The 20,882-nt window shown below is 32.5% G+C and overlaps 2 protein-coding genes and 1 pseudogene across 7 annotated transcripts; all 3 read left to right on the top strand.

Moving 5' to 3' along the window:
* Window positions 1-491: 491 nt before the first annotated feature.
* Window positions 492-5,978, top strand: LOC140987628 (uncharacterized). Of its 6 annotated transcripts, none has more exons than XR_012177192.1 (9): window positions 493-1,093; window positions 1,172-1,232; window positions 1,555-1,805; window positions 2,621-2,825; window positions 3,536-3,667; window positions 3,780-3,880; window positions 3,965-4,083; window positions 4,650-4,809; window positions 5,961-5,978. XR_012177192.1 is itself a non-coding variant. In XM_073456208.1 (8 exons), the coding sequence occupies exons 1-8, from the start codon at window positions 677-679 to the stop codon at window positions 4,714-4,716; spliced, it is 1,353 nt and encodes a 450-aa protein (XP_073312309.1). In that variant the 5' UTR covers window positions 493-676; the 3' UTR covers window positions 4,717-4,881. The 6 variants fall into 6 exon arrangements, 3 of the variants coding, with proteins under 3 accessions (XP_073312311.1, XP_073312309.1, XP_073312310.1); XR_012177193.1 differs by lacking the exon at window positions 5,961-5,978 and adding an exon at window positions 5,721-5,735; XR_012177190.1 differs by lacking the exon at window positions 5,961-5,978 and adding an exon at window positions 5,505-5,520.
* Window positions 5,979-6,665: 687 nt separating this feature from the next.
* LOC140987627 (uncharacterized) lies at window positions 6,666-10,877 on the top strand (annotated as a pseudogene).
* A 558-nt stretch (window positions 10,878-11,435) lies between these two features.
* On the top strand, window positions 11,436-13,205 carry LOC140987187 (uncharacterized). Its single transcript, XM_073455598.1, has 2 exons — window positions 11,436-12,167; window positions 12,678-13,205. The coding sequence occupies exons 1-2, from the start codon at window positions 11,791-11,793 to the stop codon at window positions 12,895-12,897; spliced, it is 597 nt and encodes a 198-aa protein (XP_073311699.1). The 5' UTR covers window positions 11,436-11,790; the 3' UTR covers window positions 12,898-13,205.
* The last annotated feature ends 7,677 nt before the right edge of the window (window positions 13,206-20,882 follow it).

Here is a 20,882-nt window from a genome sequence, read left to right on the forward strand (position 1 = left end):
TTGGTAGCTTATATATGCTCTAAATTTTATTTTTCTTCAATTTAGTTTAGATTTCATTAATTGATATAAGAAAACAAAACAAAAAAAATGACATGTATTAATGAATATTATTGTTAGTAGCTTATATATGCTCTAAATTTTATTTTTCTTTAAATTTTTTTTTCTTCAATTTAGTTTAGATTTCATTAATTGATATAAGAAAACAAAACAAACAAAATGACATGTATTAATGATTATTATTTAGTAAAGATAAGGACGTAGATGTAAATTCACAATTCAAACTTATATATATATAATAGTAATAGACTCTAAATTTTATTTTTCTTCAATTTAATTTAGATTTCATTAATTGATATAAGAAAACAAAACAAACAAAATGACATGTATTAATGAATATTATTTAATGAAGATAAAGATATAGATGTAAATTCACAATTCAAACTCATATAATCAAGATAATATTTATAGTAGCCATAGATAAAGAGCCCTTTCCGATTCGATGTGCTTATGTTTCCTGAATCTTAAAAACAAAGCTCCGCTCTCAATATTTTGTTCCCAAAATCCTATATTCAGTGCTCTGAATTCTCAGTTCTATTTACAATTCGAAGATAGAAGACAAGTAAGAATTGCAGATATTAGGAAAGATATACTAGACTAGGGTTTTGATTTGGTTGAAATGGCATCGAAGAAGAAAGCGTCAGAGGGCATAGCGTTGTTGTCCATGTATGGAGACGAAGACGATGAAATGGAAGGCGCCGAAGAACATGACGAAAATATTCAAGAAGAAGAAATCCCCTCCATCGCGCCGGATGTCGTTATGGTGAAAGATGAAGATGAAGATGATCTTAGTGCCTTCGGCAATGAAAATGCATCGCAGAAACAGGAAGAGCGAGGTCTGAATGCTATTTCTCCTAATAAGCTCTTTAATTACGGTACTTCCTCGTTAACTGCCTCTCCACTGTTATCTCGCGTCTCACCTCGACCGCCGCAACATACGGTTGGTTTGGATCTGAACTTGGCTCATGTTCAAAAGAATCGGCTGACGATTGTGGATTATGGACACGAGGAGGGGGCAATGTCTCCTGAAGCTGAGGTATAAATTTGTAAACGTACTGAAAGGTATTGAATTCTATTTTTTTTCCAATTTGGATTGAATGATCGGTGATTGTAGGATGGAGAAATAGTGGCGACTGGTCGAGTAATGTATGTGGAGCAGCTTCAAACTAGTGACGGTGCGTAAGGGTGTCTATTTTTCTCTTTTGCCTTATCTATTGAATTTAATAATTTATTTGGATGGATTTTTGTTTTATGATTGTTAGAACGTCATATGGCACCTAATTTTAGAGACATTAAAATATTCAAAGATATAGATTCTGAAATTAGGATATCGAATTGGTTATTTCATTTCCATTTGAAATAATTTATGGTATGCTCCATTTGTTTATGAATTATGACGTTGAAATCTGTATTTTGATATGCATCAAGCTTGAAAATGGATTGGAAGCTTTTTTTTTGCTGGAGTTGTTCTTAAGTTTGTAATTGCTGTTAATTTAGGTGAGTTTTGGGATAGCAGATCACCAAGAAGTGCTCGGCTCGCAACATCTAATACTCAAACTGCGACGCCTCAATTATTGGTTGCAATCGATCAACCTGAGTCTGATAGCATGAATTGTGCAATTAATGCATCGGAATCTGCAGAGACTGAAGATGCTGTTAAGGTTTCTACTGAAGAGCAAAGGGATATGGATCCATTGGACAAGTTTCTTCCCCCACCTCCAAAGGAAAAGTGCTCAGAGGAACTGCAAGTAAGTCCCTACTTTTTAGTGGAAGGACTACATTATAATATTTTATGTTAAGCTGATGTAGAATCTATCTTGAAGGGTATATTTATGTAACCTCTTCATCTACTGTAATTTGATTCTATCTATTGATATGGAAAATATTTACTAATGTCCTTCTAATTTTCATTGCTATTTAATAGTTTTTTTAAAAATGTTTTTGTTGCTATGTAATATTGAAGTGAAATTATCTTTATATATATACATTATAATAAAGCATGCATAGTGCCCCTTATTTTGATTAGGCGTGTGCGTCGCCATGCGCCTTGCCCTTTGCTGCTCCTTGTGCCATAAATAACTATGATTTGAAAGCCTTGATGTAGCTATTTTAGACGATATTGTTTTTGTATCGCAAAATGAGCGTCTAGTTTGTGAGTGCAGAAGTGTACTCAAACGCAGTTATGCACATTTGCTTGTATTTTTTACAGCATCTCTTTCCACCTTTGGTTAGCTAATATCTTCAACGATACAATCAATATATACTCTTGCCCTTGCAAATTTACACGTTTTATGAACTAGTCTAGCATTTAACAAATTCAACGTGGACCGTGCATGTTGCAAGGTAGGGCGCATAATGGAATATTCGTGATAGAAAGAAGGAACTATAACATACTTTCTCAGTCTAACTATGCAGTAGCAATAAATTTGTTATTTGTCAGTTGTATTATCGAAATCTGCATAAATTCGTTATTTGTCAGTTGTATTATCGGTTTCATCTTGCTATGATTTCTTGTGCTATTTTTCAATACATTCTTCAACTTTCTAATCCTTTTTTGTTTCAGGAGAAGATTATCAAGTTTCTTGCACTGAAGAAGACAACTGGAAGAAGTTTCAACGCAGAGGTGCGCAATAAGAAGGAATATCGAAACCCTGACTTCTTGTTGCACGCTGTGACTTACCAAAATATTGATCAGATAGGATCTTGCTTCAATAAAGATGTTTTCGACCCTCATGGATATGACAAAAGTGACTTCTATGATGAAATAGGTTAGAATTCATTTGTAATTTATTTAGATTTGTTTGATTGCTGTCTAGAGATCTGTATTCCCATTTATGTTCTAATTTCATTTTAATCGAACTGTTTTTGATCATTTGGTTTGATTTGGTTGGTGTGTATCCATGCTAAAAATTTGTCAAATCTATGAAATATCCATGCTAAAAATTTGTCAAATCTATGAAATATCTACCCCTTTATAACCTTTAGTAGAATATGTTGAAAATTTTGAAAACGAGCCTATGTGCTCGATTAATAAGATCCTCTGAACTTGTTATTGAGCTCTGAATACATTCTCTTATATCATTCACTTCTTTCTACATATTGGTGCTTTTATCGTCTTTAGAAACATTTTAAACATACCTGAGATGTGTATGAAGAACTTCTTCCTGAAGTGTTTGCCCTAATGTTTTATTGTGGGGTTTCTATGTCGGGTTTATTTTTTTCTATCTTTATCTTCGATCTGGGACATAAGTCGAGTATAAATATTCTTGAACACCCTCTGAACTCTTATCATGCGTTTCTTCCTTTCGTAATGTGTTTTCTGAGTCGTATGTTTGGATGACCGATACATAATTGCCGTCTTGTCTCGTGTCGTGAAGTTCTTTAACCAATGTCTTCTTGTCTCGTGTAGTGAAGTTCTTTAACCATAACTCTTAGGATAGTGTATCTTCAAGTTTTTGCGTTTGTCTTCTGCAAATAGAAGCTGATATTAGGCGGGAGGTGGAAAGGAGGGAGCAAGAAAAGAAGAAAAATCCAAAGGTTGACTTTGTTTCTGGAGGAATGCAGCAGGGAAATGTTGTTCCTACTCCAAAGATTCACACACCAATTCCAGGTCCTTAAGTTTTTGTCAGCCTGTAACATCATATATCCATAAAATGGCTTGTTTTTTGAAAATATATCAGGATTGATACCTTCTTGTTAGTTGGTGTTTCTATGCACTTTAGGATTGACCGTGGTTGCTGGTGGTGTGTCTAATATAACACCGGTTGCTGTAGATGTTGCAGCTCGAGATGGGAGACATAACAAAAAGTCAAAGTGGGACAAGGTTCACTCATTTAGTTTCCATCTGTTTAAAGATATTTTTGGATTATTTCAAGATTGATGATAATCTCAATGATATTGGTTTCAGGTGGATGTTGATCAAAGGAATTTTAATCCGGCTGGAGGTCAGGAAACTGTGTCTTCTATTGGTGCTCATGCAGCCCTTATCTCTGCTGCTAAAGCTGGTAGTGGATACTCTGCTTTTGCGTAAGTTTTCATATGTGAATCTCCATTGATTACTCGAAACTTCCATCTTCTAGTTTACAATTTGGTGGTGATATTCTTTTTTGATATTGACTTCAGCGTTGGAAATGTTGAAAATTGTGCTTCTATGTTGTGGTACTTTTTATGAAACGATCATCAGAGATTCTGTGAACCTGCTGGATATGTCTTCTGCAGCAATTATACATGAGGCTGCATGTTGAGCCCTACTGTCCAAACTTCTTATGACGAAGGAATTACTTGTGCTGATTCGACTTGAATAGAGCTGCTTTTTGAAATTTATTTTCTGTACCTCGCTTTATGTCTCGGTTTAGAGGAGAGGTAATGGGTCTAGCAGAGGTGGAAGTGATAGGGATATTCAATACATTTTTTATAATTATATTCAAATACTGAAAACATATAGTCTTGTCTTATGATGGACTTGGGGAGCTAAAGAAACATTACTGTAGATGCATGTCATTCTAGATAACGCCGGTCTGAGTAATTGCCGTTTCAGCTGTCAAAATAATACTAGGTTTCTTGAATTAATGGTCTAATATCTATTGTGGCAGGCAACAAAGGAGAAAGGAGGCAGAAAATAGGCGATCCAGTGAAAGAAAATCGGAGAAAAGATCGTAGTATTGACTGTTTCGTTACAAACATTTGCATTCATATTAAGACAGCCAGCGAGAAAGAGATGAAAGGAATGATGTTGAAAGCAATTTTAAACTTGTATCCTTCAACGAAACCGTTGTGTAAACTTCCACCTTTTAGTTGATTTAGTCATAGTCATTTAAACTCTTTAAGTCATATATGATATTCTTTTAATCATGGAAAATTTATATAATAATAATCAATAAAACCATTAAAATATGTTTCATTAAAAATGAAACAATAATTTTAAGCTCTAAAACTTACTATTTATTATTTATCAATTAAAACTTTTTTAAAAATTATAAATCGTCAAAATTTTGAAGTTTTTAGACAATATTTATCAATAAGAGAATGAATAATTTATCATTAATTTTTCTTCAATTCATTTATCATGAATTTCGGTACGTTATTTTTATTTTTTATTTTTTAGTAAAGTCTGGTCCACTGCAAGGAAAACTGGGATTCTATGGTGCTGTAATTTTCATGGAATTTATCGGACACAATTCACTGTACTGGTGGAAATATTTTTCGTGAAACTTAAAATATGAGCAAGACTTGAATTACTTGTGTCTTACGCTTCAGTTACGTGGTGTGGATCAGTGTGGTGTTTGATTTCTTTCTTCATTTACTGAGCATTCTTTGTCTGAATACCTTTAGGACTATTTTCTTGAAACTTTCTTGTAGAAAATGGAATATGTGAATAAAATTACAGTCCAAACTCTATTTTCGCGTACCAATTCCTTTTCCATGTAACAGAAAATCCTGGGACTCAGATTATTTTTCCAGTGTGGCTGGGCCATTGTCATTGACTTGATAATATAGAGGAAGACTTCAAAAACCCATTGATATTATGAAAAACAAGCCAGACGCTGATGGACATTTATCCTAGACAACAAAAAATATTATGGGGGGAACTGGAAAATCCGACTACGTTCATCTTGCTGCAGTTTTATTCCTGCACTCTTTATTGGCTAACTTAGCCACTGCAGAAACCAATATCACTACCGGTCAATCGGCACTTCTTGCCTTAAAGGCATGCGTCACCTCAGATCCTTATGGTGCCCTCAGAAACTGGACCCTTTCATCTTCAGTTTGCAATTGGATTGGAGTCACTTGCGGATCTCGCCATCGTAGAGTTATTTACTTGAATGTGTCGAACATGGATCTTACTGGAAGCATCCCTCCTGAACTCGGAAATCTCTCCTTTCTTGCTTCACTTGACATGATAGGCAACCATTTCAGCGGAATTCTTCCTGAGAATTTGGCTCGTCTGCGAAGATTGACATTTGTCAGACTGACAGACAACAACTTCCAAGGGGAAGTTCCTAGCTTGTTCAGTTTCTTGCCTCAACTTCGGTATTTGGTTTTAAGAAACAACAAGTTTACTGGTTTGAGCTTATTCCTGCAGTCGATCTCTAATGAAACAGGGCTCGAGATTTTAGACATGTCACTTAATGCTCTTCAAGGTAAAATTCCGGAGTCCATAAGCAATCTTCGTAATCTCAGGGTTCTGGACATGGACGACGATCATCTTTCTGGTTCCATCCCTTCTTCACTAGGGAACATGTCGCGTTTTATTAAGATTGGAACTTGAACCTAACTCAACCTCAAAAGCTAGCTCAAGGGGGGAGGATTGTCAAAGCCCATATATGCAAGTCCCAGGTATTTTATCCAACCGTTGTGGTACAACTAACACACCCCCCTCACGCCCAGGAATGAACATCTGGAGCGTGAAGTTTGTAAATGACCCAACTATGGGCAGAACGGGTGGTACAACACATAACGGTGGAACCTGAGCTCCGATACCATATTAAGATTGGAACTTGGACCTAACTCAACCCCAAAAGCTAGCTCAAGGGGGGAGGATTGTCCAAGCCCATATATGCAAGTCCCAGGTATTTTATCCAACCGATGTGGGACAACTAACACGTTTAGAGAGATTGAGTATGGCAAATAATTCAATCCAAGGAATGATTCCAGAAGGCATTGGGAATTTACTTGATCTGAATTATTTAAATCTGCAACAGAACCGGCTAACAGGGTCTATTCCATTTAGCATCTTCAACATATCGACATTACAAGTCCTACCTTTCGCAGAGAATAAATTATCTTGTACTCTTCCGGATGACATGTTCTTTGGACTTGCGTTACTTCAAGGGCTTTATCTATCTTCCAATGATATATTCGGCAAAATTCCATCTAGCATTTCTTCATGCTCTCAGCTTCAAACCATAAACTTGTCAGATAACAGAATGACTGGAACCATACCACCAGAAATCACGGATCTAGAGATGCTTGAGTTCTTATATCTTGGTCACAACGGGTTAACTGGTACAACTTTACCTGGACGCAGTGTTCTATATTTTTTTTTATCATGCACGTTTTTGAAAATTTCAGATTACTATTAACTTTTTGGAATGTGTTAGGCACAATTCCATCTGAGATTGGCAAACTTCAAAATCTCCTGGACTTGGGCATGGAATACAACTTTCTTAGTGGTTTTATACCGCGTAGCCTGTTCAACAGCACATCTCTGAGGATCCTATGGTTGTCAAAAAATAAACTAAGTGGATCCTTGTCCGAAGAATTTGGGAATCTGACCATGCTGAAGGAGCTTTTTCTTAGGGAGAATAGGTTCACAGGTATGAAGATTCATAATGTAAACTTATATTTTTCATGCTACTAGTAAACAACGTGTGCTTCAAAAGTAAGAGCAGTTTTTTAATTAATTGGATTAAAGATTATATTCATATTGAGTATTTTGAAATGGGACGATGTTAAAACAAATATAACTAATCATGTCAATCAATACATTATTTCAAATTCGTTTCTTTTTTTCTTAATTATGTTGTATTCTGTTATTTTCTTTTTTTCTTGATGATATAATTTTTTTAATTATCTTTTCATTGTTTATATGTTTCATACCACTTATTTGATTTATTTTCTATTTCGCATACAACTGCTTTTGAAACAGTAACATATGTTTTATATATGTTTTGATTTCAACCGTTGAGAAATCAAAACATATGATATAATTGTAATAATTGATATTTTAATATTAATTATTTATAACGTTAGTATTTTATTTTAATTCTTTAAACTCTTTTAAGTCATAAATAATATTCATGTGATCATTTATTTATTAAATAATAAAATTATTTGACAAGGAAAAATTATACAATAATTATAAAATAAATTGGCATAAAAAATTATATTATTCTAATAAAATTCTACTGTCGCATAAATAAACGGGATTTTATAACCGATGATATAATTCTCATTTTAAATATTTGACTGAAGTAAAACCATTAAATTTTATTTTCGTAAAAAAATAAAAAAAAATTTTAAGATCCAAAACTTATTTTTTATTATTTGTCAATTTAAACTGTATTATTATAATGTTTTTAGACAATATTTATTAATAGGAGAATTTATCATTACTTTTGGATATATTTAGCCAACTCCTGTGTTACATTGATGATATTGGTTTGTATCATGAGTGTAAATTTATAGATCAATGACAGGTTGGTTTTGTATTCTCAGGTTTGATACCACAAAGGTTCAGTGAACTTGGACAATTAACGTAACTGGACACAACTCTGACTCGGTTAAGTGGTTCCATACCTTGGGGAATTTTCAACATCTCGACACTGACGGTGATTGCACTGAACTTCCATTAGATATTGGTCATCTTCTTCCAAATCTTGGAGGACTTTACCTTGCTGAAAACAACTTAAACGGTCAGCTTCCATATTCTATCTTAAATTGTTCTGAGCTCACTTTTCTTGAACTTTCGGAAAATGAATTCACTGGTCCTATTCCCACTTCTCTTGGGAACTTGAGAGCTCTACGTTACCTGGGTTTGGAGGCGAACAGTTTCATAACTGAATCCTCTTCTCCTGAATTGAGCTTTATCACCTCCCTGATGAACTGCAGAGACTTAACATATTTGGCTATCAGTTTTAATCCACTAAATGGTGTTCTTCCTATCTCCATTGGGAATATTTCTTCTTCCCTACAGATTATTCACGCGAACCATGCCAAAATCAAGGGTCGCATCCCAAATGAAATCAGTAATTTAAGTGGATTGGTTACTTTATATCTTGCAACAAATGATTTGACTGGATTTATTCCAAAAACACTTAATGGTTTATCGAAACTTCAAGGGTTATCTCTTGCGGCCAACCAAATAACAGGATCCATTCCGAATGACGTATGCAAGTTAAAGAACTTGGTAGTATTAGACTTGAGCGAAAATCAGCTCACTGGCTCAGTTCCAGAATGCTTAGGAAATGTATCTTCTTTAAGGGAGATATTTCTGAATCTCAACAACTTGTCTTCTAGTATACCAGATAGCCTATGGAATTTGGAGGATCTTCTGGCACTCGACATTTCCTCAAATTCCTTCACCGATTCTCTCTCCCCTCAAATAGGAAATCTAAAGATGGCAACTTCAATCAACTTGTCAAAGAACCAGCTATCGAATGATATTCCCGCTACAATTGGACAATTGCAAAGCTTAACTTATCTCTCTTTGGCTCATAATAGATTTCAAGGATCCATTCCCGAGTCCATGGGTGATATGCTTAATTTGGAGTCCCTGGATATTCCCCATAATAAGATCTCTGGTACGATTCCCAAGTCCTTAGAGGCACTTAAACATCTCGAGCATTTCAATGTTTCTTTCAATGAATTAAAAGGAGAGATACCAACTGGTGGTCCTTTCAGAGACTTTTCCGGCGAATCCTTCATGTTCAATAGTGCATTATGTGGTAGTCCGAGGTCTCAAGTCCCATCTTGCCAAGGATCAAAGCACCGACCGAAAGCGAAGAAAGTTCTAAGAGTTGCATTTATCGCTTTAGGTATTGCTACATTTGTATTTATCATCACCCTGACCCTGATGGGGGTTAAGTACCGAAGGAGAAACAAATCTACAATTATACTGCAAGATGTATTATCTTCGGTAGGACCTGCAAGACTTTCCTATTATGAGCTTTTACAGGCAACAAATGGATACAGTGAAAGCAATTTTCTTGGTAGGGGGGTGGGGGGGTGGGGTGTGTTCAGTTCAGTGTATAAAGGTGTTTTGAAGGACGGGGCAGTTTTTGCGGTAAAGGTTTTCAACATGGAACTTGAAGGTGCGTTGAAGAGTTTTGATACCGAATGTGAAGTATTGCGTAATCTTCGCCACAGAAATCTAGCTAAAGTCATCAGTAGTTGCTCCAATCAAGACTTCAAGGCATTAGTGCTTGAATTCATGCCCAATGGGAATCTGGAGAAATGGTTGTATTCCGAGTCATATTTCTTGAATATCATGCAAAGGTTGAATATAATGATAGACGTGGCCCGTGCATTGGAATATCTACATCATGGTTACTCAACACCTGTGATTCAGTACTGTGATTTGAAGCCTAATAACGTCCTTCTAGATGAAAACATGATTGCCTATGTCAGTGATTTCGGTATTGCAAAACTGTTGGGCGAAGGAGAGAGTATGAAACAGACGAGGACTCTCGCATCATTGGGTTACATGGCTCCAGGCAAATCCTTTTACCTTTATTTTTTTCTTCTTCTTCTTTTTTTCCTTCAACTTCTTTTTTAGCATTTTGTTTGAATCTGTCCTTTCCAGAGTATGGATTGGAAGGTATGGTTTCTACAAGATGTGATGTATACAGCTACGGTGTCATGATATTTGAAACCTTCACAGGAAAACGGCCGAGCGACGAAATGTTTGATGGGCAGTTGAACCTAAAGAACTGGGTGCAGAGTTCAATGCCTAATGCTTTAGCACAGGTTATTGACTGAAACTTAATACGAGCCGAGGAAGAAAATTTCAACAAATTACAGTATTGTGTTTCCTCTGTTTTGGAATTGGCTCTGAATTGCTTGGAAGAATCTCCTGGTAGAAGGATGAACATGAAAGATGTCCTGGCACAAGTCGTGAAAGTGAAAACTCAGTACATGTTATACCATACAGACAGTGACCTCAGAAATATTGCCGGTGAACTTTCATAATCCAGACAGCTTGAAAATGTACAAGCCAGTTTATGTTATACCATACAGACAGGGACCTCAGAATTTTTATAATTCTGATGAATGGATAATTAACTATTTTTCATAATTTTTAAGGGAAATTTTCGTAACAATCAGTTTATAATATTTGTTCAAAAACCTTTCGAATGGAAGTTCGATCGAGAAAATTCACGACACTGGTTTCCCTACCTGTAGATAATACATTTTGGTGCAAAATATTTTGGCTAAAAACAACTTATTTTCTTCTACAAAATAACTTTTTATTTATAATTATAATGAAAATTAAATTAAATTTAAAATTTTAAAAAAAACTAACACAATAACTCCAATTTAAATTGAAACAAAACTAAATATACATTAATCTTTTAACTTTATGTTCAATTATTAGTGAAATTATGATCAGGCTTGCTAAAAACTTTTAGATGGAAAAAAATTACAATAATAATGAAGTTGATATTTAGTATATCATATTCACACATAATCATCTTTTATTTTAATGAAGTTTACGGAATAAGTCGCGTAAAAATTTTCATTTGGGCTCTTTAAAAAAAAAAAAAATTGTCATTGGAATCAGAAGATACAACAAATACAAACTGACGAGTTTAGATTAAATATTACATAAACAGAGCGCCACTTTGTAGCTGCTGTATTCTTGTTTAATTTCGAAGTCAACTGTCAATTTGAGATGGGTGAATACAAAATTCGACAGCGAAATACTGAAATCCCATATTCGGACCAGGTCCCTATCTCTTCAGGCTTTGTCCCTCTTTATCAATCAAGACTGCTTCTTTCTGGATCTATATGCCAACTTCCTCTATGTTACACCTGCCCTTTGGTCGCCCCTCTCTGATTCCTCAACAAAAATACCCCTTGGATTCCCCTTTGGGCTATGAACTCCAGACCGACTCTGATGTTCACGCCTTCATATTGTTTTGTTTGTGAGTAGATAGATTCTTGTCGTGGTTGTTTTGGGTTTGTTTGAAAGTTTTGACTTTGGTTGGGGAATTGCTGTTTAAGCAAGCATTTATGGATCCAGAGGTAAGAGAAACTAATCAAAGAGTCTCCGGAGATCTTGCCCCTGATAATTCGAGAGATTCAGCTCATCCGGAGACTGTGATTGAGATGGGGGAAAATGAAATCTCTGATCCAAATGCGGGGTCGAATGGGTCATCAGTGGATGATGCAGCAAAAGTTGAAGATAAGTTTTCTTCTTGTGTGATTGATATAAACAGCGGAGATTCTTCGGGAGAAAATTATAGGGTTTGTAGAATATGCCATTTGAGTTCAAAGGAAAGTGGGAAAAGTTTAATGGATTTAATTGAACTTGGTTGCGAGTGCAAAGGTGAGCTTGAACTTGTGCATCAGGATTGTGGTGAGACTTGGTTTGGGATTCGAGGGAATAGGTAATCTAACTCTTGTTAATTGAATATTGCATCTTCCGCTCATTAAATGTTTATATATTCCGATTTTTACCATTGCAATGGTTGTTTTTTGTTTTTCTATCTGATGCTGGCAATGTTGTTCGGTATTTTGAGCTCTTAGATGTGTTCATATTTTGCGGATAACTAGTTTTATTATTGGATCTTGGCATAGAAGAAATAGATGCCACTTGTTAGTACTTAGTGGTCTTGGTATCGTGATAAACTGGGGAGAGCTCCTAAGGGAACGTGGAAGATTAGTCCGCATAAGGCTTTTGCATTGTTTTCAGTAGACTAGTAATTGAATCAACTACTATTTTCTAGACCAAGAGAGCAAAGGCTGCTCTTTAACTTGACGAAGATGATTTAATCATGGTTCAAATTCAAGTTTTGAACTAGTTCATAACTTGAAAAATGGCTTCCTTTGAGGTCCTTTTCCCTTACACTTTCTTCTCTGTTTTGTGATGTGTGATTGGTTTCAATTCATCCATGCAGATTCTGCGAAATTTGTGGTGAGACTGTAAAAAACATCAAAGGTGTTGGCAATAATGAATTTATGGAAGAATGGAATGAACATAGATCTTCTGATACTGGTAATAGTTCATCAGAGAACAACAGAAGGTGTTTGCGCGGACAACCGTTGTGTAATTTCTTAATGGCATGTCTGGTGATAGCATTCATCCTTCCGTGGTTTTTCCGAGTAAACATGTTCTAGGGACGCAAGTAGAATTCCCAGCACGAACTCATTTGTCGCAGAAAGTCAGTTTTTGTCTGTGTGAACAGTTAGTTATTCACCATTGTTTGTGATAGTTTCTGAAGTTGGGCGAGTTGGATTCTTGACGTTTGCATAATCGTCTGTTTATTAGGCTGAGTTTTTCCCGTTTCAATTTCTCTTGATTGTTTCAGTCTATTTTTTCTCCCGTTTGTAAGTTTCAGAGATTCACAAAATAGTTATGTATACACGTGGATTGATGGTCACCAATGGACGTCGATTGAATTGTGCAAGGAATGCTTGTTAAATTATATGAACTGTGGAGGAAATTACTCAAAGTTCAGGGGTCAAAAAGTTATATGGAAAATGCGAACCTGCTAAATTTCATTGTTATTATATGGATGCAAATGACTTGAATCAAGACCTTTAATTTGTTCTTGAAAATCATTTACACTGTTGCTTAGAGAAATAAAAAGAAATTACTGAATTCATTGAAACCTTTTTCCCCTTTTAATTTTAATAAATAGGGAGCTTTTTATAAATAATAAATTTTACTAACAAGCCAAAACAATAGTATCTAATGAAGTAATATTGTTAAAATATAATTAGGAAATGCCATCACAAATCCATTGTAGTCTAGTTGGTCGGGTTATTTGCCTGTCACCCAGGGTTCCCGAGTTCAAGTCCCGGCAACAGAATCAAACAATTTTCGCTTAGGCATTTTTTAAGTTTTTTTTTTCTTCCTAGGGGCATTATTGTCATTGGACAGAGTTGTAGCCCAATTTCCGCCATTTTACTGGGTCGGAAGGTGAAAAACCTAGTGATGATGGAAGCAGATGGCTTATGTTATGATCCAATCAGTGCTAACAATTTTGTCGACAAAAAAACTTGTCTTTATCTAATAATTGTTGGATGATTCTTGATTCCTGTCCCAGGGGCCAGCATTGTCAGGAAAGTAAAGAAAAATAATTCTTAAATGTATATATGGTGCTATATTTTTCTATTTTATTGCTTGAATTTTTGTCTCGTTGGTGCTATACAACCCAAGTTATAAAAATGCTTTTAGTTAGGCTTTAAGTCTGATGATTTCCGTGTTATTTGTTGGAGTTAAACTTTATATAAAAAATCATATATATATATATATACTAAGAATGATCACGTGCGATGCACGTGGGTGATTAATAATGAAATATATACTAACAAGATTTAAATAATTTTTAAAATCGTTTAAATAACATCTTGTTTATGAGTATTTATTGATCTAAATATATCAAAACACAATAAATAAAAATACATCATAATGATAAATCAAATATATTCACTTATTTATATAACATTTTTCAATTTGCATGATTATAACATAATGACAGCTCTCTCAAATTAACAAAGATAATTTTCATCCAAATATCATTCACAATGGAAAACAATAAAAATAAAATTAAGAGAATAGTAAATTTTTCTAAAATCAAAATCACAATGTATTTAAATGGAGTGCATATAGTGACTGTCAAATAAAATTCTCTTAATTAACTAAATTATCATACTGATGTTAAAATAAAACCCCTAAACTTGTTATTAAGTTAAATATCAATTGTGTTTTTGCTAACTTTTAACTCCTTGCGAATTTTGTTTAACTTTTTCCTTTTTTAGAATAGATATTACACATCAACTCAAATATTTTAAACTGTATAGTAGCTCAATCATCATGATTCGATCGATGTATCCAACAAGGACAATTATTGCACTCCAACAATATCAATAATTACACTAATTGCAATATATGAGAATTGATCTCATGACTTTGACTCTTATATATACCAATTGTAGGATCATGCATTTGTCGCTTTATCAAAGGTTATAACCAGGGTAACGATGCAACATTAACTAAAATCTTTTAAAATCGTAAAGCAATTCAAACGTCACATTTCGATTGTTATACCTTACATAAACAATTATTGCACCTAACAAATATGATATAATTGTTATTTTATATTCTAAAAATTATTTTTGTTAAATAATATTTATTCTCACTAATCAAATAATTTCATCGAACACAAAGTAGTTTTAATTACTAATAATAATTTAAACACAAATATTAATTGTTAGGGTGACCACTATATGTCCTCACCTATGCTTCATTAAATTGCAATCATAATAATAATGCACAATGAATTGGTAAACATAACTTAGTTAATTTATTAAATGAGTAATATTAAATAACAATTTTGTTATTTTGAAATGTGAAAAATAGCTTATATATATATAAACTCATCGTATATAATGCTAAATTAATTAATATATAGAAAAGAGAAAAAATTGTTTTTTATGTATGTAATTTCATCATATACAATTAGAAATTAATTAATAGGTTGAAAAGAACAAACAGTATAACAAATAATATATTATATATGATGATTTCGTAATAGAATAATGTTAATATAATCATATTTTGTATTATGTTTAGAACGCAATTGAAAATTGATAACAAAATATATAATAATAGAAACTTTAATTTTAAAAACATTTTTTTATCTAAAATATTATCATAATACATAATGAATCATAAGTGAAATCACTAAATTGTTGAGTAACTATTTATTTAATTATTACTTAAATCAATTTATTGGAATTTGTCAAAAATTTAGCATTTCTTATCATCTACATAAAAATATCAAGAGCTTCATAAATTCATTGATATTAATTAAAAATTTTAATTTAAATACATAAAAAAATTTTTAAGTTCCTAAAAAAATTATTTTATAGTTATATCTGAAATATTAAACATTTTATTAGAAGTTTTTTTCTTATCAGCTATATAAAAATATCAAGAGTTTCACAAATTTATAGACATTAATTAGTAAAAATAACTTAAATTAAATATATAAAATTTAAAAAAAATAATATAACGTGTTTATAATATTATGAAAAAATTGAAAAATATAGTTGAAGAACTCACAAATTTTATTAGTTATATTTTAAAAATTAAAACGAGTTACACCCATATATGGTACAAGGTTTTCTACCCCGCAATGAGATGTACAAGTAGTAAAACCACAATTAAAAAATAATTCATTGAAAAAATAATTTGAGAAAAGTATTGCAAAATTGCAATCACAGATAAATTTTACGTTAAAAAAATATTCTTACAAATAATCTTTAACATATTTCAATATCTACAAAATATACGATGCTTCTTAGTTCATATTTTAAAATCAATTTGTTATAAAAGTGACTTATTTATATGTAAAATAAAAGAAAAGATAAGATATAAATATTAAATATTCATTAGCAACCATGAAGAAATACACTAATTTTAGTAGCAACAAAGAAAAATAATGGGTAAATTGATAAATTCAATATACATTAATATCCAAAAGTATTTAAGATAGAAATTAAATTATAAAAGAATCCATTAAAAAATTATTATTTTAAAATCAATTTTTTATAAAAGTGACTTATTTATATGTAAAATAAAAGAAAATATAAGATATAAATATAAAATATTTATTAGCAATTATGAAAAAATACACTAATTTTAGTAACAAATTTTAGCAGCAACAAAGAAAAATCATGGGTAAATTGATAAATTCAACATGCATTAATATCCAAAGGCATTTAAGATAGACAATAAATTATAAAAGAACCCATTAAAAAATTATTGATTTAATTTGCTAAATTAAATTAATGAAGGTATATTAAAACATTCACAATTAGAAGTGATATATTTATATGTATGTTAGATGTTAGATTTTACTAAGAAATGTAAATAAATAATTTTTCTGCCTAAAATTTAAAAAAGAAATAGTAATGTGTATTAATTTCCAAATCCATTTAAGATGGACAATGAATTACAAAAAAACTCCTAAAAAAACATATTTATTTAATTTGCTAATTTAAATTAACAAGAAAATTTAATTAAATAATTTTTTTGGCATAAAAGTTAGGAAAGAAAGAAGAATTTATATTAATGTCCAAATTCATTTAAGATGGACAATGAATTGCAAAAAAAACTTTTAAGATAACCTATTAATTTGTTTGCTTAAATTAAATTAAATAAATGAATAAGGACAAATAAGGAAATTCACAAATGAAAATGGTATATTTATATGTATGTTAGATATATATATTTTGTTTTTAAGATAAATAGCAGACGAAGTTTGTTCTATATATTGAGATTTTATACATTTTTTTGAAGAGGACGCTGCCCTAAACTTCAAATTTAAAAATTCAACTAAACTGCAATGCAGGCAGTACTTTACATTACGAATACAATACGCACACTAACATATCACCAATACTATCCAAAACCTTTAAATAAATTTATATACATAATTTACAAGTCAATGAAAATCATATTCACAAAATTTTAGAACACGATGAACCTGGAAAAAAGAAAAAGAAAACAAGGAATATATATTGTCATGAATCAGAGGCTCGTAATTTAGTTTCATCTTGCCCACATTATCTGATTGCAGAAGCAACAGCGTGAGCCCACCATTTCAGACTGTCTTTCATCACAATCTCATTGCTAACAAAAGGAACTCTCCAATTAGTCAATGGATTCTCTCTGTTTTCTTTCTCTAATGTCTCCCACGCTTCAGAAAGATAAGGCCTAGCTCTCGATGCACCAAATTCTTCAACACCACCACCGCATGTTGTCTCTTCTTGTACTTCAAGATCAATTTTCTGTCCGAACCTGTGCAGACCGGGTATGATATCCGCAAGACTCGAATTCTTATCTTCTTCAGAAAACACGAAACCAAGATCCATGAACCCCTTCAGCTCTTCGAACTCCAGCTCCGACAAGCTCTTGCTGGAACTTTTCTTTGCCCTTTTGAAACCTTCACTGTGTTTCTTTACCTGCGGGGTGGTGTGGGTTCTTGGAATATCTTGCGAAATTTCATTTTGTGAGAGAATGGTTTCGAGATGGGGTTTTGGAAGGACTGAATTTGAAGAGGATGAATCTGGGCTGAAAGTACTCTTATCGCGTTGTAATATAATATGGTCATGGCTTCTCGATCTAGAATGGATGTTTAATTTGGTTGGAAATCTTTGTCTTCCCGAATTTTCTTGATTTTGGCCCGCAGGCGAAGGCTCGGGAGCTGGTGAATTCAAATGTTTTTGGATAACTTTGGGGTAGAACCAGAAAGATTCCAAGAGGTTTACAACATCCTCCGCTTCCATTAATGGCGGCTGTAAAATGCAGCTACTATTTAGGCTAGATTTTCAGNTATACACACACACACACACACACACACATATATATATATATATATATATATATATATATACTGTAGAAAAAGAAGCCGTTGACTGAAAATGGCATTCAAACTACTCGTTTTGCAAGGTAAAATATGGAGAATTTTGGAAGTTTAGTACATTGACCAATCGGATTATTTACACGTTTCTTATGTTTTCGAAGGAGAACATTCTTTATTGTTATTATTATTATTTTGAAATTTAATTACTTGTATAAGAAAACCGTAGCAATCGAAAATGTTGGTTAAATGGCTTAAAGACAAAACAAATTAATACCGTGGGGTTGCAAATAGAACATGTACAAAATTACTACGACTTAATTCTTGGATTCAATTGTATTAATCGTAATGAACATTTAACAACTCATCTCGAGGTTAAGGAAATTTTTGAAAAACAACTTTTCTCAAATGTATTGAATTGTATTCAAATACATTTGCGAGAATCAGTTTTTTTTAAAAAAAAAAAAAAAAATTGATCAAGATTATTTGCTAACTATTGTTGACATAAAATACAGATTTTTTTTTTATCATTTTAAAAATAAATATAGTAAAAAAAAAAATTGATCAAGATTATTTACTAACTATTTTTGACATAAAATACAGATTTCTTATTTATCATTTTAGAAATAAATATAGTATTTCCTCACAAAAATACTATTTTATAATTATACATTTATATTTTCTGCATGAAGGATGAGATGAATGAAAAGTTGACACAGCATATACTTTGGAATATTAAAAATATGTTGACCGAAATAAGCGTGTACTCTTATATTTCTTTGTATTTTTAGCTAGGCTTTCTTGAAGACTTTTATTGTAAATTGTAAATTAATAAAATACGTGCACTTCACGAGACATGCACGCTAATAGTTGAATGCAGCCAGTCGTTGACCAAAATTTTTTACTTCGGAACTTAAAGGCTGCGATTTTGTTGAACGACTTTAAAACAGATCTCTTAGCATATCTATGATCGATCTATCCAACTTAATTTACTCTTATTTTAATCCATTAATTTTCACACTTCAACGTGCGTTAATTAATCAAGGATTCCATGACATCATCTGCAATGCGTATTTATCGATTAACATGAGATAGTTACTAAAAAGGAAATATAACAAATACAGCTGTTAGCCAAAAAGAAAAGAAAGGATTCACCCACAAATTACCTTATTTAGATAAGCAAAAAATAAGTTGGAAGTAGATGAATTCATTTATCCTTGATTAACTCAGGCTCAAAGCATACGAAAACGCGATCTAAATTTTTAGAAGGTTTTTATAATTTAATAAGATTATAGAACAACATATATTGCAGGCACAAATTTTTGAATGATGCCAAAATATTTTCAATACACTTTCTATACTGTTAAAAATGATCGACAATTTCAAAACTGATAAAACCAAATTAATGTTGCCACATGTATACTCGACTTCNATATATAGATTTAATTGAAAAACTAGCTAGAGGGATATAAAATACTATTACCTCTTTATCATGGATGAAGCAAAGTAGCAGTGAAAGGAAATTACTTCAAGCTAGAGTGTATCTAAAGGTGAATATTTATCAATACATATGAGGTGAAGTGTGCCCTAATCAAAGGGTAGGTAGTACAGTTGCATTCCGGGGCAAATCTCCTTTGGCAGTGAGCTCACTTACTTAATGTTTATTAATTGCATGCTATAAATCTGCTGCAATAATAAAGCCATTACGAGCCCTTATTATTTGCATCAATTTATAAGCTTCTGCCGAAAGAGTAATTGCCCAGGAATGCGTTTATACATCTCAATAATATATTTGTATGCAGCTCTCAATACATATATATTTGAAGCTCAGAATGTAAATATAAATACATATATAGGGTGCTTTTTCTCGTACAAACAGTATATGCTGAAATAATTCCTTTTGTGAATTTATGGTGTCAATTTTCGAAAACTCATGAAGATCGAATGTTGACCCTTTAATATTCAGAGGGACGCAATAAAAATTGAAGGGCTGGAGAAGTGGGCATCTACAGCGCGAACCTTTTTGTATTCCGTACATCTAATGAATGTAATGTAATCCCATTTCAATTCCTAGCTAACTGTGGAAACATGACATAAAAAATATGAGAAAATTGCTTCTTTTTTTGTTCTATATGTTTGTAATTTTGTCTTATTATTGTATCTTTCCATTAATTTTTAACAATTTTAGTCATCTTTCATCGGTATTGCAATAGAGAAACATAGTGCCACATCAGAAAAAGAACTAAAGTTGTCAATAAAACAAATATATAACAGACTAAACCAAAATAAAAAAGAGGTAAACATAAATTACCAAAAAAGCAATTTTCACTTAAAAAAATTTTACACGTGCCTAGAAAAAGTATACATAGTTGAAGATAAGTGATTCCATTGCTGGAGAATAGAACTGATACCTTGACCCCATTGCAAGCATAGTCCCCAGCATATGCCAACTCGTTTTTTTCCTGTGTTTCCAAATTTTAGGCTTCAAGTTTCGACTACTAATTGTTGTGATCCATGCGGAAACACGAACCGTACGAGGATGTTTAGATAAAGTATAGCTGAAGGAATGTGGCGAAAAGTAAGCCGTGAAATTATTACAGCAATTGAGAACTAATTAATTTATAAACCATCCATGCACGTCTTAAATTTTCATACGATGCTTTAATTATCCTAAATATTGCAATTAATGTACACAATTAATCAGTCCACCACATAAGGATAACTAACCTT

This window comes from Primulina huaijiensis, chromosome 11 (genome assembly GCF_012295235.1).
Source record: "Primulina huaijiensis isolate GDHJ02 chromosome 11, ASM1229523v2, whole genome shotgun sequence".
Classification (NCBI taxonomy): Eukaryota; Viridiplantae; Streptophyta; class Magnoliopsida; order Lamiales; family Gesneriaceae; genus Primulina; species Primulina huaijiensis.